This window comes from Megascapheus bottae, chromosome X, assembly GCF_031878675.1.
Source record: "Megascapheus bottae isolate mThoBot1 chromosome X, mThoBot2.hap1, whole genome shotgun sequence".
Classification (NCBI taxonomy): Eukaryota; Metazoa; Chordata; class Mammalia; order Rodentia; family Geomyidae; genus Megascapheus; species Megascapheus bottae.
In genome coordinates, this window is record NC_143547.1 from 70206714 (window position 1) to 70225653 (window position 18940).

Consider the following 18940-nt stretch of genomic DNA (forward strand, 5'->3'; position numbering starts at 1 on the left):
TTCATAATTTTGTCTTAAAGAATATAGTGCCACATTTAAAATATTACTTTTAGGAATATTACATTTTAAATTTACTTTCATAATATTTAAAAAGTATGCTCATAGGAACTTGAGGGGACAGATAAGGAGGGAGACAATGAAGGATGAGAATTTATACAACTATTAAAGAAAATAAATAGAAATCTTACTCATCTCACAGATGACTAATATTAATAGACTGATTTTGTTTTGGAAATGTAGTAATTTCATCTAATTGTGACTTCACTGTTAATATAGCAATTATATACATTGCTATTAATTTGGTCATATTTTTCCATGTAAGTTGACATAATTAATGAAAATTAAGACAAGATCAATGTTGTCTTTCCATTTAGTACTAAGGGGGGATAAGATAATCATAAGTCATTTTCAGAGAGTACTAATGGGCCTAATAACATTTGTCCTTGATTTTTCAGACTCCTTTACCTGAAATAGGAAGGCGGGTGAGAGTGAATAAGTACCAAAAGTCTGTTGGATGGAGATACAGTGTGAGTTTTAGACGTCTTCATTGGCACTCAAGTAGCTTTTCTTGCCACCTTTCTTTGAATTTGGTCCTTTGCATTGTGTCAGTAGGCCAGACTTAAATTGTCCTTGCCTGAAGTTACATGTTTATATCTCCTAATATGTTTTCATAGGTTCAGTCTCCATACATGAATGCCAGCATCTGTGAAAGAACAAGTACTAGAAGAAATGTTCTTTGAACAGTAAAGCTTTGATTACAGGGGCAGGATTGAGTACATTTACAGAGTATTGAGCCCTCTCAAGTGGCCACAAAGAAAGCATCTGTAGGACTAAGAGCAAGTTTTGCTTAAAATTGGCCTTGGCAAAGTCCATTTTATACCTTTAAGTAGTCTGGACTCAATGGCATTTCTCCCACTATGATTCTAAAAAATACTGTCATTTCCTGTGAACCAAGTTATGAGTACTCCTTTTTATTGTAAATGCAATAGCAGAAAACTAATATGCTACAAAGCCCAAAAGTCTGTTGTGTCTTAATCAATACAGTTTCAAGTACATTAAAAATAAACCATTCTAATAATGCAGCAACAGTCAGAATTTTTTCTAGTTATATTAAAACAGTATTGTTCAGTAGCTTCATGAGTTATTACATACTACTTTTCTTTTTGTTTATAATGTATCTTGAGAACAAAGCGTACCCAAACAAAACATCTATTATAGATTTGCATATATCAAGATGCCACAAAATAAAAGATATGAAAATAGAATTCATTGATCAGTTCCAATTTCCTCAAATGTTTTTAGTAAGAAGAATTTTTAAGGATCTTTTGCAAAGCATTGCTGGTATTCTTTCCATAGTAAAAAGGGTTTTGACTATAGAATTGGGTGAAATTGCAAAGGGAGTTCTGGTATTTTTGAGCTGCCTCTTCTTGACAAAAAGCAGAGGACTCGGCCAGCCTGGAATCAACTGGCTCTGAGCCAGGAAGTGCTGTAGTATCATATTACTGTGAGATGTGTGAGAGTTTTAAATTACCCACTTGGCCTGGTGGATATAATGTACTTATGTTTCTCACAAGCTCAACTTCCTGTTAATTGAGAGTGGCAAACACACTAATGCTTTCCAAATATATCTCATCTATGTTTATTTGTTTTGGGAGAGTTTACATTTATGTGGGAAATGTACTCTTAGGAGTTATTTCTAGTTGAGGACTTTGAATTCTGTGATTATGTGTTTTAGTAAGAAAAATCAGCAATAGCTAATGAGACAGCATCTCTAAACCATCTTGAATCCTTTGGGATAAAAGTGTGTGCCTTACACATTCATCCATTGATACCAAGTCTTTATTTAAAAAATGGCAATAATGCTGCAGTTAAGAAACGTGAGCTCAATTCTCAAGGCTCCCAATAAATAGCCAAAAAGTACATGTAAATGTGTTTTTCTTATCTAACTATACAAGTTTCTCAAAGGCAAAGAAGTAGCAGAACTGTAACACTATGGCTGTGCACAGTCTAGCCATTCTCCCATTCTTTCCTGATAGCACAAGATTTGTAATCCAGAAAGAAAAAGAATCTTAACATCAGATAACTGAATAGGTTAAAAGGCAACATTGATCTTGCTTCTCTTTAACTCTTTTTTTACTCTGTTTCATGTCATAATCTCATCTCCATTCATTATACTATAAAGAGATTAAACTCCTCTCAGTAGATCCTTGTTATCTTAACACAAATGAGAGTACATAAAGAATTAAAAGTTACTGCCATTATTTCTGTATGCTTCCAGATATGGTTACTAAACCAAAGGATCAATGTTTTGAAGGTACAGAAGGTAGTGTAAGGAACTTGCAGAATAAAAGAAAAGCAACATAATGAACTTTTGACTTCCTAGAAAATGAATTAAAGGAATTGGAAGAGAGATTATTAACTTCTGCTTTGAGAACCTACGAATGAATCCTTTTGTGTAATTCCCATACTATAAGTTGATTGTATATTTCATTAATATCTTTATTTCACAACAAATTTAGACAGGGAACCTATAAGATTAGGATTTCCTACTGGAAACATCAGGCTCCAGACCTTACCTCATAGGACAAATATGTATCTAGATTTCTGTATAGTAGTCTCTTAGAGCTAGGATAAATATATGGTAAAACTGTAGGTGATAATTAAAATTATGGAATTTTAAATAGAATAGCAAGACTGTTCTACAATTGATTATAATAACTATGAAATTTTAAATACCTCAAAACTTTGAATTTGACACTTTAAAATAAGTGGATTATATTCTATATGAATTACATGTCAGTAAAACTAACAGAAAGAAAATGCTATGATTCTATTTCGTGAGACCACATTTTAAGACCTACTAAATTACTAGATCTTCTTTTTGCCATTTTTGTGATAGAATTAGCCAAAGATCTCTACTAACTGAAAATTCTACTTGAGATGTTATTTTTACTTGGTATAGAACATGAGTTGACTGGGAGGGGGGGAACAAAAACATGAGAAGGGGAATCAGGTTTCGATTTGCCCTCTACATGGCAAATGTAACTGTTACCACTCTATACATTACCACTACAGTAAAATACAATAAAAAAGAACATGAGTTTTTGTAGAATTTTCCTTTTTTTCTTTAGAATTTTCCTTTTTGAGTCTACCATAGTTTAGAGACCAAAGTTCACTCAATAAATTGCCCAATGCACAAGTTTTTCTGTGTGTTCTTATTCCATAGGATGAGGAGGAGGATCTTCGGACTGAGCTCAACCTTCTGAGAAAGTACTCTTTCCACAAAAATATTGTGTCCTTTTATGGAGCATTTTTCAAGCTGAGTCCCCCTGGCCAAAGACACCAACTTTGGGTATGTTTTTAATTACTCTGTTTCAATTCTATAAGAAAAGTGTGACCCAAGGATTTACATATTCAGAGCTAAGATGTCACTTTCATGCACATGCTAGAAAGTTTAAGCATTCATCCACACAACGCAAAATGTACTGCAATATATGTCATAATATACTATGTTCCTAGAGATGTGAATGATAAAATGTGGGAAAAAATGGCTTACATGCCTAGAAAAGAGTTTATTGGTGAAATGAAGAGAACTCAAATAGACACTGGCAGTGTCTGACAGAATTTTTAAATATAGTTTTATTCCTTTTCACTTTAAGTGGTTATTATTTTGTTGACATGGAGGTTTTCTGTTAGATATTAAAATATATCAAATCTAATTAGCACTTGACATGAGCATATCAGCTCATTTTACATGTTTTTAAAATGTAAGCACTTCTTTATAAATGAAGTTCCCCAAATGGTTAGTTTCATTCAGTTTTTTTTTTGGACATGATGCCTGGGACATCACAGATTTCAGATCGATAAACAGAAATTTTAGAAGCTAACGAGTCCCTGTAGAAATTTTGCTATCATCCATTATCTTGCAAGAAAATGAGCTTTGATCATAATATTCTTCTTTAAAAATGAAATATTTGGGCTGAGAGTTTGGCCTAGTGGTGCTTGCCTAGCATGCACGAAGACCTGGGTTTGATTCCTTGGTACCACATACATAGAAAGGGCCAGAAGTGGTACTGTGGCTCAAGTTGTAGAGAGCTACTCTTGAGAAAGCCTCGGGATAGTGCTCAAGCTCTGAGTTCAAGCAACAGGGCAAGCAAAAAAAGAAATATTTGGAACATAAACTGTAGTCATTATTCATGTATTTTTCACACTTTCTACATTTTCATCCCACCCCATTTTATAGTAATTTTTTTCAAAAATGAATGAAATTTCCCAGTGTCCTCCAATTTTAATATTCTATTATATTTTATATAATAGACTTGAGAATCTTATGGACAGACTTGTAAAACACAGAATTATGGGCCTCCATATGCAGAGTTTTCACTTCTGTAGGCTGATGGAACTTTTATTAGCTTTTACTACACACCTTTTACATTTACAACTTTACATAAATTATTTGTGTTTACATATTTCTTTACTTACAAGATTTTTTCCTTGATAGTAGGTCAAATTCAAAATATTCTAGTCTCTCTGTTGAATATATAATATTGGTTCTCAGTTGATTTGGTCTTTCAACATATATTCATTGAAAACTAGCTATTTTCCATGCATTCTACTAGACAGACACACTGCAGCTTACAATCTGTCTGCAAACACCAGTGTCCATCAGGTAGTCATACAAATGAATGTGTAATTAGTCAGAAAGAAAGTAACATAGTTTTATGTGGTCCAATAATGAATTAATCTAAATTAAGCTGAAGTTTGAGAAACTCAACCTAGATAAAATAAAAGCTTGAAATGAGATCTGAAGAATTAGTAGGAACTTAATGCATAAATTCACTTATATATGAAAGAATTTTTATAGTACCACTATACTTCATTGCCCGTTTAAATTTGAAACAACAAAAAACAAACAATATGTAAGTAAAGTGATAAATAATTGCAAATCAAAAAGTGTATGAGCCAGGAATCATGCTTACAAAGCCAGGAAAATAGCTGTGACTGCCTCACAATCTTTTTGTAATTAAGGTCTTCTAACTTTCATAGTATCGACAAGGTCTTTCTGGGTCAATTAGAGGTGAATGGCTTTAAATTCAGATTTGTCATGGTTCAAAATAAGATCTTTGACTTACATTACCACAATGTATATGTTCTTTCCATTCAGGAATCATCACTGAATTGTCCCTATGAAAATCAGCCTGTTGTGAATTTTCTGTATAGTTGGTTTTGTTTGGCTGCATCCTCTCCTTTTGGTGATAGTATAGGACAAATAAATGAAGTAATAGTATCAGTATTAAATAACTCTAATTTAGGGAGTGATTATCTGAAAAAAAAGAACACTACAAGAAATAAGGTACACTTTTCAAATATTTAGAATTTGTAGTTCATCTTTTGCTTTCACTTGTCTATATTGGCAATTAACAGGCCAATAGATCAAAAGGACATTATTTTCTTTTTTGAGAATTAAGTTTTAATTTGAACAGTGTAACTTCTTATGTCAACTTTAATAATTGTATTCTCCTTCATATTGACTTCTTCAGATAAATAATACTATTTGAAAGGAAATTTACCCATTGTTTATTCAGTTTGTAGGGTCCTTGCGCTGATCCTTGAACTCAGGGCCTCAGCACTGTCCTTGAGCCATTTTAGTCAAGGCAAGTTAGTTTTCTACCACTTAAGCCACAATTCTACTTCTTGGTGCTTAATTGGAGATAAAAGCCTCACAGACTTTCCTGTCCATTCTGGCTTTGAAGCATGATCCTGGATGTTAGCCCCCTGAATAGCCAGAATTACAGGCATCATCCACCAGTGGTCAGCATTTTTTGAGAAATTCTCTATATAAATACAATAAAGTCAGAATGAAATACTTTGGAAAATGTTAGCATTAAATAGACCTTCCTTAACAGTAATCCGGTTTGGAAAAATTATCCTGCAGGAATTTAAATGGCAGTTCTCCCTTGGAGTTGTTATTGTTATTTATCAATATCTTGAAGAAAGTCATCTGAAATTTGAAAACATAACACAACAAAAACCAAGCTTAGTCTTAGTAATGAAATGTAAACTCTTTTGAGACATTCTATATCTTACTTCTTACATTTGATCAAACTCTTCCCTCAAACTACTGTTCCTTTCCTCTCCAGTCATTTCTCACACTTGGCCCCATATGCAAGCTTCTTTGAAAGGGCTTTTATTTAATGTTATCCATAAGCCAACTCTTCTTCTACGCATATTTGAATACTTCTTGTGATTCAATGATTACCTCAAATCCCTCCTCCAGTAATCTATTCTAATTGTAAGACTATGCTCTCTTAGCCCTCCCCCTAAGTTTAATAGTCTTTTACAGTGTTCAAAAGGACAAAGAAGCTAGTCTTTTCAGTGCTTTAATCCCCAAACATTACATGTCAAATGGACTGAAACTGTTCAGGTATTTTCATAGAATTACTATCTAATATTTTATACTTTTCCTTGCAGATGGTGATGGAGTTGTGTGCAGCAGGCTCGGTCACTGATGTAGTGAGGATGACAAAAAATCAGAGCTTAAAAGAAGATTGGATTGCTTATATCTGCCGAGAAGTCCTTCAGGTGAATCTTCATATAATTGTCCCCAGATCTTGAAAGAGTCTTGAAATAACATACAGAGTATAACTTATAACTCATATCTGATTAAGAATTCTAAACATGAACTCCGGATCACGGAACTTACAAAAGCCTATAACTTTGAATAGAGCTTTACAGTGATATCTTTTAACTTGCAGTTAAACTCCAAGTAGGTTACCCTAGGTGTTTCCAAACCATAGCCTTTAGATTCATACTACTGTGATCAATGGATAATGGGCATGACTACTTGTATTATTTACTATGATGTGATCATTTCAGAGCGCTTTTGAAAAGCACAGTACAATTACCACAAATATGAAGATGATCAGTTTAAGAGGGGTTGACCTTCAAAATAGCCCCAAATCATCTGCAAACATTTTTGTTCATAGATATAGTCTATAAACACTGATCCACATATTTCCTTATCTCTACCATGCAATTGGATGAAAGCAAGACTATTCTTGATCTGACAATCTCCAGTCTGATTTTGTGCTGGAGTACTTAAGTTCACCCATGAACAATATTAATAAAAATAAACAATAATACTCAGCATTGTTAGGATTTACCCCGTTTGGTTGAACTCATTTGAGATTGTATTGTAAATGGCTAAGAGTGCAAATTCTAAACTACAAATTGAATTCCCATTTGCCAGGTATTAGCTGTGTGAACTTTAGTAAGTTACTTATGTAATAATGAGGTAAAATAATTCCTGTATACTATGAAATGATATCAGCATCTTATTCAAAGGGTTACTGTGCAAATTTAGTAACTACTGCATTCCAAGCACCTAGAATGATGTCTAGAAACTGTTACTTTTGTTATTAGTCCTCCGTTAGTGTCAGGACCTATCTCACTGCAGCCTAATACTGCTTCCCATGCCATTGTGTAACCAGGTCATGGTTAGTTTTAATGGTGAATGTGCTAGAGCCAGTATCATAAGCCAACACAAATTGCAAATGCTTTAAAATGAATTTCCATAGTCCCTCAAATTCTCAGTCTACAAGGCTGAATAAAAAAGCTGTTGGGCTTAACGGATGGTTGGATGAGGAATAGAGAAAAACCATCGCTGAACTATGATATAGTTAACATGTCCAGGACTTTTCTGTTACGGTTAGTTGGAAAGATGGAGGTTAGAAAGGAAGGTAAAGTGGCCCAATGTATACAAAAGTTACTTCTTGGTGTTCTTTCTCTTTCATGGGTGTCCTGATTTATTTTCCTTCTCTTATAGCCAAAATCAGTATTTCTGGGAACTACTTGTAGTCATTCCAGCCTAAAGAATTTTGTCTGAAAAATCAAATCTGGGCCATATTTCTTACCACTAGTTTTTCCAAAAATACAAGTATCTGTACCAGAAAAGAGAAATCTACCTCTGTCTGCCTGTCTGTCTGTCAGTCTGTATGTCTCTTTCTTTTTGTGTATATATTTACGTATGTAAATATACACACATGTATATACATAGATATATATATATGGCTGTTTAACATGTATATATTATATATACACAGGGCTTAGCTCATCTTCATGCACACCGAGTGATTCACCGGGACATCAAAGGTCAGAATGTGCTGCTGACTCATAATGCTGAAGTAAAACTGGGTAAGTGTATTCCAATATGTTATGTTGGACCTAAGACATCTTACTAGCCCTCCCTACATTAGGAGAACTTTGGTTTTGTTTTTTTAAATCACAAACTTGCCACTAAACCTTATTTTGGAAGGATGATGGCTGCCTGAAAAAGCAGTGAAAATTTAGTTCAGAGGAGAGATGGGGTAAGACAAAAGAACACCTAAACTACTTATAAATACTTACGATATATAAATATATACCTAATTTTAAATTAGAATTGTTGGTTACAGTTAGGTCAGGACATTATATTCTATTAAAGATAGCTATCTCCCAATTTAACTGAGAGTTAATCATGTTCAAGTTTCTGTGTCATGGGCTGGGATTAGAAAATAAAAATGAAATAAAATTCTATGAGAAGTTTTCTGTAACTGAAAGAATTGTTAGAACTGTTATTAGGATCATTGTTGGTCTTGGCAATCAAATATTTAAATTGAAATAAAAATAAATAGATGAATAAATAAATAAAATTCTATCCCAGCGCCATTGGCTCACATCTGTTTCCTAGCTACTGAGGAGGCTAGGTGCTAGAGATCTTAATTTGAAGCCAGCCCAAAAGGCTGAAAGTGGAACTGTGGACTCAAGTGGTAGAAACTTGCCTTGAGTAAAAACCTCAGGAACAGTTTTCAGACCCTGAGTTCAAGCCCTACCACCAGAATGCAACAGAAAATAAGTTAATAGTAGAACAAAGTAAACTCAGCATATCACAGTGCCATATTTTGCCAAGAATCTCAAAGAACTTTCAATTTATTTCATAAGCACAAATACCTTTATATTTAAAGTAATGATGTCAATGGTAAGTGATACTCTAATTTTCAAATCAAAATTAGAATGAGAAATCCAAAGACCAGAATGTCCTTCACTTTCTATTCTAAGGGTTAGAATGGTATACTTCATTGGAAACTCATCTCACACATTATCATACAGATACACAGAGAACAAAATATTACACCTTTTAATATTTAAAGTATACATTGATGTTTGACTTTTAAACAATGTTATATGTAATTTTAGTATTGTAAAATGACAGATAATCACACTGATAAGGAACATAAATCATTTGTATTATTTTTAATTATGTTAACAATTTAAACATATCTCAGCATGACCTTAAGATAGTTCCTATTTTCTTGCTAAGGAAATCCAGTAGAGTAGATACTTTGATAATCTGTTGAGAACATTTTTACTGAACACTTATAGAAGTATGAGGTAGCAATTGTGTCTTAATAGTGTATCCGAAAGCTGCAAAGATAAAAACACAATATTAAGAAACTATATTCAAACGTATGAGAGACACATAGATTTCTAATTCCAATGAGCTATACACTGTAGTCACGTACAGAGCAAAAACCCTTCAAGAAAATAGCCAACCCAGGCATTTGCATCACACTATGGAAAATGTAAGCAAATGTCACCGAATTATATGCTATGAAGCTCCTGTACTAAAGTTAACGTACTTTACTCTGGAGGAAAGACCTCTTTGTACAGTATTCAAGATTTCATTTCTTATTATCATGAATTTGTTGTACAAAAGGGTTCCAGTTTGGATTAGAATTTAATCAGGCTAATTAACACATAGTGTTTACACACTTTTAGATTTCTCAGATCTTAGCCTGTCTTTAAGCAAAAGATTAAGAAATTTTCAGAAGTAGAATATAATGATGGATAAAAAAATGGCAGTGAAAAAAGAGGAAATGCTTATATTGTGATTAGAATTGATCAGTAATTGTCATATCCAAGCCTCTAAAATTGCTGAAGATTATGCCATGCTAAGATTTCAACTCTTTTATTGTAATTTGAGTTTTTTCTTTCTCATTTTACTTCTCTTTTCTAGCAGTATTGCATTTATGTGTGGCCTTCATAGGCATATTTTGGCAACTAAAGTTGGCCATTAAGTATAGTGGGAATGTGATTTGATTGGACATAGTTATTAAAAAAATCACTTGACAATGAGACTAACATTAATGAGGATCTTCACAATACTTTCAATATTTTTGTTCTTATTAAATCCTTCTTGAAAGACTGACTTAAGCTATTAGATTTGTTTCCCCTTTTCTTTACTTCCTCTAAATTCTTCAAGCTGCTATTCAGTCAATTTTGTTTGCCATCATCTAGATTCCTGGAAACCATTCTAACTTAGAAAATCTACTTCATTTTTCATCCTTGTCTTATTTTTTCTGGAATAAATAACACAAGTCTACTTCAGCCATTTTTTCTGTCTGTTTCTGAGGATACCATACTAAATATTGTCTTCTAATGTATCCCACAGATGAATAGGAGCCTGAGCTTTTATAGCCTAAAGATATGAGTATCACAGTAAATATGTGGGTTTTGATTTAGAAAAACTATGCAAGAGTTTAAATTCTAGAAGAAAACTTTTCTTCTTTATCAAGCGATATAATGATCTACTGTCATCAGTGAGACTTCCTAATTGCTACTAAGTTTTTTAGACACCACTTACAGTGCTGTTTCTACAAATTAGTGGTAGGTCCAAGCACTACATATGTTATCATTTCAGACATTCAGGGTACACTGATGGAGCTTTATTTTTTAATATTCATGATAAATATTCAGCCAAACCTACTGTAGATTTATAATAGCTCTGTTGAGTCTTATTCCAAAATAAATAGCAGCAAAAGCTTACTTCCCAGTATTCCTGGAGTAGAATTCATGGTAAAGTTTTCTGGGCTGGAATGAAAATCTGTTATCCATTGTGGCTTTTGTATTGGCTTTCCAAGTTAAAGCAGTAATTTATTGAGCTTTTTGTTCTTGATTAATTATTTTGACATCTGCTGAATTTTGCAGTTGATTTTGGAGTAAGTGCCCAGGTGAGCAGAACTAATGGAAGAAGAAATAGCTTCATCGGGACACCATACTGGATGGCACCTGAAGTGATTAACTGTGATGAAGACCCACGACGCTCCTATGATTACAGAGTGAGTGAAGAGTTAGAGGGAATCATTTGGAAAGGATTTTCACTGTCATTTATTTTAATGATAAAGTGAAGGAATAAAAGCAACCAGCCTTCCTTTCACATTAACTCTAATAAGAAATACAGTACTAGCCCTTATTCCTATTTGTGGTTTTGATAGTATGCATTAGAATAATATTTTCTACAAATGTAGACAAAGTAGGCCACTGGGAGTTATTCAGATTTGACATAGAAGGGCTAGGCTAGTTCATGTTGCTTGCAACTTGGCAAAATATATTATATGGCTTTATTTGCAAATTTAACTTTCAAGAGCAAAAGGCTTTGTGAACTTAAAAATAATTAAAATTAAAGCCAATTGTTAAAGTTCATAATAGTTTAGCTCCAAAAAGAAACAAAAATAATTTGATTATTCAAGAGTAATGGAGAAAATCCTTGGCTCATGGTTCACTTCTAAAACCTCTGAAAATCATTGGAATGGACAAATTAAGTAACAATCTATGCTATTTATTAAAATTTCCATGGAAGCTGCAATTTGGACAATATATATGTATGTATACATTTCAGAAAGCCGATGTGGGAAGGCAAACTCTCCATTTGCTATAGAATGGAAAACCTCACTCACTTTCCACATCATAAGTCATCTAAACAATTCATTGTGGTCTCCTTTTGTGGAACATAGGACTCAGTGCTTGAAATTGATTAATTTAAGTTCCATTTCCCTAAATTCCCTTCTAGATCTGAAAAGTAATTATTTACTGAGGACATATTCCATGTTCAGTGCTTTATTAGGAGCTATAGAAACTATAGCTGCCTAAAGCTCTTAAAATGCCCCATTGTAAAACTAGTACATTATACCTATATGTTTTACATCCTTCCATGATTTTTTTACTTGTATTGGTTATTTATTTATGTTTTTCTCCCCATGTAACTAAAAGAAAGCTTAGACCTGTCATTAGGACTATCATAAACTGAAACTGAGATATTTATTTATAAACTAGATTTCCAAAAATTAAAGTTAACACCTAATCAGCCAGTGTATGTCTACCCCCAGTCCTCTTTCTTCACTCAGAAAGACCAAGCGCAGTTAATAATGATGAGGCTAATTTCCAAGAGCTTCTTGATAATTCTAGCTTCAGTTTATGTTTTTGAGGAGCTGCCAAATATATATATATATATACATATATATTAGATTATAAATATATGTACTATATATTGATGTTTATCATATAAAGAATTAAATATACCTCTGTATTTTTAATGAGTATACATGCATACATACACATTGCACACTGCACACTAGACCTATGAAATAAATGTTGTAATTTTCATTTACATAGAATGAAATAGAGGTACAGAGAGTAAAAGCATTTGCTTAGAATTTCATAGCTTGAGAAGGGGCCCTGAGGTTTAGCTGGTCAAAGTGCCTGTCTAGATTTTGCATAGCTTGTTTATGTATATATTAGGACTTCTTTATGATGAATTCTTTTTGATATTTCAGGTTAGGCAACAGTTAACAGTACATCTAAGATGAGCTTTCCTTTCACTGATCCATATCAGCGTGTTTTTTAATAAGACACTGATTGGTCCTAAGTTCAGATAATACTTCTTATAACATCAATAGTAATGAGACAGGATTCTTAATGCTACCAATGCACCATTTTAAATAATTTTTGTGATTTCTTTTTGCTTCGTAGAGTGATGTTTGGTCTGTGGGAATCACTGCTATTGAAATGGCAGAAGGGGCTCCCCGTAAGTAAAAATGTTTCCTGTGATTGGTATTTTCAAAGGGTTAAGGAAATATAGTCTCCGTGGAAGATAGCTGGAGTTCCTCTTGTACCAATCAGCTTTAAATGGCCATACAGGAGTCCTAATATATGGCAACAGTGACCTTTTCAATGATTTCAAATGCTCTGTCAGTCACAAGATTTTAATATTTTAAAATAGCCTGTTTGTTTTATCTTTATTTGATCCTAATTTTAGGATCAAATTTTAGAATGTCAAGGCATTATATTTTATACTGATTGGTGAAATATTTGAGTCAGACAGCTTCTATTGTCACCATTTTTTATGATGGGATAGTTGAGAAGATCCTCCAATGGTTCATGAAACCATTGCTTTCATTGGTTCATTGAAACAAAGCTTACCAACACATCCTTGGTTCCTTGTTGTTGCCCTTTAGCCACACCATTAAAATTAACCATATCCTCTTGTATTCCCTACTCACCCATCATTTGCCCAACACAATCACAGCTGCTTCTCTCAAATTGCTGCTTTCTAGTAGGAAAATGAAAATGAAATAAAACCGGATAGAAATGGGTGATATTGATCTAATATATGGCTCCATAGCACATTTGCTCTCACTATTGTTTTTTTCAGTATTTAAATCAAAATTTATTGCCTCTTGTTCCTCTATGTTCTGTCTGTATAACATCTACCTAGTGAGCTTGAAAGCTTTGAATTATCTTTAGTATTGTGTTACATACGAGGCCATTGGGAAGAAATTCAAGGGAATCATAGTGACCTAACTGTTAGGAATTTCTCATGTCACCTGGGATATGGAACAGGGGCTGAAATAAAGCTATGGCAGATGTTCAGAACAGTTTGCTACTCCCTCTAGTGCCACAAATTACAAAGTTGGGTGAATAAAAGATTCATATTGGGCCATGCACTAGTGGCTCACAACTATAATCCTAGCTACTCAAGAAACTGAGACCTGAGGATCATGGTTTGAAGACATCTTGGGCAGGAAAACCTATGATACTCTTATCTCCAATTACCAAAAGTCCAGAAATGGAATTGTAGCTTAAGTGGTAGAGTACTAGCTTTCCAGGTATTGCCCTCAGACCATGTGTTCAAGCTCAAGGACTGGCATAAAAATGTTCTTGTTGGAAAATATTAAAATGCAAATGCTATTTTATAAGCTTCATATTAAAAGTGAAATCATACTATAGCAATAGAAATTATTCCTGGTTTGAATTTTCTGTTTGAAAAATATGCTACACAGAGGAACAGCAACACCTCTTCTCCTCTTCCCCTGCTCTTCTGTCTTCTTTTCTTCACCTCCTTTTCTTTCTCCATTGTCATTTCATTCTCTTTCTATAAGTATGAAATATAATATTCCATACTACTATTAATACATGGGTTTAGTTATAATGCATTCCTGCACCAAATGGTCATATAAAATGCATGAACAAATCCGTTCTCATTGTTTCTGAGTACTCCACAAGTCTTTTCCAAAGAACAGCACTTTAAAAAAAAATCCAAAATATCAAATTAAATCATGGGAGAGAGAAAAAGGAATGAAGAGCAAATTCACAGAAGGGATACAGAGAAGGCAAATCACACAGCATGCAAACAGCCAGCTGCTTTGAACCAAGATGAGTGAAGCCCAGGACATTATGAACTCACAAGGAAATAAGAACAGCCAGCCTAGATAAGTCATCACAATAGTGAGGCTTTGATCATGAGCAACATTAGACATCCACCTCATTAAAAACATTTCTTTCATAAGTCTATTTTATTGTCTGGATCCTTTGCATAAATGTGATTTTCATTAACATTAGTAACCCCTCAGGTTATGACAATTATCTTCTCAGAGGGAATGGCTTTCCAAAGCCACAGTTATCTGATACTATCCTTTGAGATCCAGATATACAGTTACCTCCCTCTGGTCTTTCTTCAGTGACTTTGTCCTGGGGAAACAAAACAAGAATAGCTCCTCAATGCAAGGGTATTATAAGACCTTTAAGAAGAGAGAAGAGAGCCCTTGCATTCATGACCTTCATCAGTCTTTAGGTTGCTAGGTCAGAGTTCAAACAACATGAGGATCTATACTATACTACTTCTTGTGGTCAAATATGGCTAGTAGTTATTCAAATAACTAATAGTAGACACTGATGGATGTTGAAGAGAGGGCCCATTTCATACCCTCTGTCACTCAGGTAGATGTGACGTTTCCTGACTAAGAAGCAGGATAGGTCAACAGCCCATCCTTATTGTCTACACTAGTGAATTTACCTTAATCTAGACTATATCTTTCCCACTTTGGTTCATTTCCTGTAGGAATTAGTTTTAATATTTTAGACTGTATATACTCAGAGCTCTGTTTTTTGAACTTAATTTTATTGTCAGGGTGATGTACACTTACATGTGTAAGTTAGCGAGTACATTTATTCTTAGGCATTGTTACCTCTCCCATGTTTTTCTCCTACTTTCCCTCTTCCAACCACCCCCCGCCAAGTTGTAGAGTTCATTTCCAACATATTGTCTCGTATGGTCTCAGCCCTGGTTTATTCCTTGTAGTAACACTCTTTCATACTCCGTATCTCTATTAACCAAAGTGCCTCCTAACTCAAAGGCACCTTGTCCCATCAGAAGATGGGACTACTTCAATATTTATAGTGCTTTCAGGTCTCAAAATGTGTTAGTAGTAAACCATATTGTTTCAACTACATCACACCAAGGCCCAGTTTAACATGTGTCAAGCCTCTGAAGAGTTGTGGTTTTTTTCTTTTTTTATTAAACAATTTATTAACATTCATTTATACATCATATTTCAAATGACATTTAATGAACAAGCATTCAAGAAGGGAATTTCTATATACAATCACTGGCACTTAGGTTTTAGAACTAAAGGAGGTTTACTATTTCAAAAGAGTAGACCTCTGCTTCTGAATATGCAGTGTTGTGAGATATAGTTTAGAAAGGGCCTTTATAGACATTATTAAAATTAAACCATATAGAATACCACCCAGAGTTGACATTGAGCTTTTTCTCACTCTATTCTTTACTGTCTTGTGACCTTTTCCTTCCACTAATTAAAACTTGTCTCCTCTGGGACCCTAAACATGTTGTCAATTGACTGAATGATAACCATTTAGTATGGCACAGATTTGTAATCTTTAAAGAAGAGTATCTTGTGACTGATCAATCATAATAAAGGAAATAAAGGAGGCAAACATGATTCTCATCTTGTGAAATAATAAGCCTGCACCTTCTATGAGGATATGTCCATACAATTAAGAACAAAGCATAACCTTTGAACAACAGTCTTTGTTTCACCCTAATAAAAATAATGCTGATGTCGGGAGTTAGTGGTTCACAGCTGTAATCCTAGCTATTCAGGAGGCTGATCTCTAGAGCAGCACAGTTCAAAGCCAATCCATGAAAAAAAGTCCATAGATCTCCATCTTCAAATAATTGACCAAAAATCCAGGCTGGAGGAAATGGCTCAAGTGGTAGAGAAACAGCCATGAGTTAGAGACCTAATTGAAAATGGGGACAGTACCCAGGTCCTGAGTTCAAGCCACTGAATGGACACCAAAAATGATAATGGCTAATATCTTCACTTGAAGGATATGCTTATGGTATTAAATGAGATTTATAATATAGCTGTCGAGTGGAGATTTTTACTGCCTGTGTCTATTAGTCACAACACAAGAGAAAATAAGTGAAGTAAGACCCATATTATAAATGCTTTAAAAAAACAGAATTCCAAAACCAATGAGGTTTGATAGAACTTATATCAGTTTTGGCTTTCTTTGAATACCTGCTTAGGTTAAAAAAAGTATAGTTATTTGACACAGACTTAAAGTGTCAGATAATTTAAAATCTTTACTATAGATTACTAACTAATATTGTTTGCCAGGCCTGGGGCTTGAACTCAGGGCCTGATCACTGTCTTTGAGCTTTTTCAAGGCTAGAGCTCTACCACTTAAGCCATAGCAACTCTTCTGGCTTTTTCCATATATGTGGTACTGAGGAACTCAATAGTGCTAGGCAAGCACACTATACCACTAGGCCAAACTCCTGGCCCTAATTAATATTTTCAAGTATTTGCTATATGACAACACCTTTATTGATAGGTTGCTATTAATTCTCATAGCAACTTTTTGATGATCCTGTGTTTCAGATGAAGAAATTGACACACAGTATAGGCTGAATAATTCACTAAAGGTCATAAAGAGAAAGTGGGATAATAATTCAGTTATACTCTGGAGATGTGTTCTTAACAGTAGCTTATACTACATCAACCTCTTTTATTAGGACTCTCAACTCCCAAGGAATATTTTCTCAGCTTTAAAGACTAGTAAATCATCCTTCTTTACATATTACTGTGTACAGTTACTTGACTTTTTCATTCTATAATTACATATGGCACTTTTATACATTTAAATACCCATAGTACAGAAACATTAGAGTATATGTCCAATTATAATAGATATTTCAAATATAATCTTTCAACCAACAATAAAAAACATGTGTCAGTATTGGTACATGAATTTGTTACCTGAGTACAATCCCTACTCTTAATTGCCTCTCTTGCTCATGACTGGCCCACTACCACTTGAGCCAGGCTTCTATCTTGGCTTTTTGCTGGTTAAGTGAAGAAAAGAATCTCAAAGACTTTTTTGCCTGGGCTGACTTACAACCATGATTCTCAAATCTTAACCTCCTGAATAAGTAGGAATACAGATGTGAGTAACTGATGCCCGGATTTAATTTTTTTATTAAAATTATTTGCCACACCCAGTAATAATGATGCTATCCAATATTATCTAGTGCAATGGGTATGTTTTTACATTTTTTTGTCAGCCATGGGGGTTGAACTCCTGGCCTAGGCTCTGTCACTGAGTTCTTCAGCTAAAGGCTCCACCCTACCCCTGGAGGCACACAGCACCACTTCTAGTGTTCTACTGGTTAAATGGAGATAAGAGTCTCATGGACTTTCTTGCCCGGGCTGGCTTTGAACCGCAATCTCAGCTTCCTGAGTAGCTAGGATTATAGGTATGAGCCACCATGCCCAACATGTTTTTACATTCTTTATGTACATCTCCATCCCTTAGTGTTTATTCAGCAGAATGGGTAGAAGAAAACACAGTACCTCTGAGGTGAGCAGTATGCTCTAGTTATCCTTTGCATTGTTGGTAAACTTATCAATTTCCCTTCACAGCTCTGTGTAATCTTCAGCCCTTGGAAGCCCTCTTCGTAATTTTACGTGACTCTGCCCCCACAGTCAAATCCAGTGGATGGTAAAGATAAATTTCTTAATCTCATTGTCTTAAATACACTGATTTATATTTTTCTGTAGAAAAGTTTTCATTCATTTTGTCCGTCCTGCTTCACCATCTTTGTTGCAAAATAGCTCTGTTAATCCAGGAATAACAACAGGAACAACTTAAATAACCAGTTTTCAAGCAACAGCATTTCCATCAAGTCCTATGTACCCAACCCAAAAGAAGTACTATCCCCCCAAAGATAAGATGAAGATATTGCCGCCCTGTTATTAATGGGCATTTTCAGATGTTTCACAAGTCATGAGATGGTCCAATTACAATTTGGGGAGATTTTTCTTACTGTGTTTAGATAGGCAGTGATTGTGATGAACAGCCTATTCTTCCATTAAATTAAATATCCACACACCTAACACAGAGTGCTAATCTTCCAGAGGGAACAAATCAGGCAAACCTGAAAATTGTTGGTGATTTCATTATACTCTTGCTTATTCTTAGTATTTATTGCTTTCCCTCTGTGTAATGACTTAGGATTCGATCGTTGGCATTTGTCCTTATAACTCAATTGAATCCTTTTCACAGATGTAAGATTTCTTGCCACATCTGTTTACATGGGCCATTTTACAATGGCTTTAGTTAAGCACCCTCCTTTCGAATCTTTGCATCTACACCCCCTGGCTAAAACCACACATCATAAAGGAAGCATTCAGGCTTCAGAGAAGAACTGGTATAGGGTTGACTCAATCTAGTCTCACAGTCTCATATATCATATTAA

The 18940-nt window shown here is 34.3% G+C and overlaps 1 protein-coding gene across 1 annotated transcript in view; it reads left to right on the forward strand.

Annotated features, from left to right (window-relative positions):
• Nucleotides 1–18940, forward strand: part of Nrk (Nik related kinase) — a 121430-nt gene that overhangs the window by 57527 nt on the left and 44963 nt on the right. Inside the window, exons 4-10 of the mRNA XM_090325858.1 lie at nucleotides 456–527; nucleotides 3227–3352; nucleotides 6472–6582; nucleotides 8103–8193; nucleotides 11026–11156; nucleotides 12847–12901; nucleotides 18105–18183. Coding sequence (XP_090181984.1) covers nucleotides 456–527; nucleotides 3227–3352; nucleotides 6472–6582; nucleotides 8103–8193; nucleotides 11026–11156; nucleotides 12847–12901; nucleotides 18105–18183 — 665 coding nt within the window. The remainder of the gene's footprint in view (nucleotides 1–455; nucleotides 528–3226; nucleotides 3353–6471; nucleotides 6583–8102; nucleotides 8194–11025; nucleotides 11157–12846; nucleotides 12902–18104; nucleotides 18184–18940) is intronic.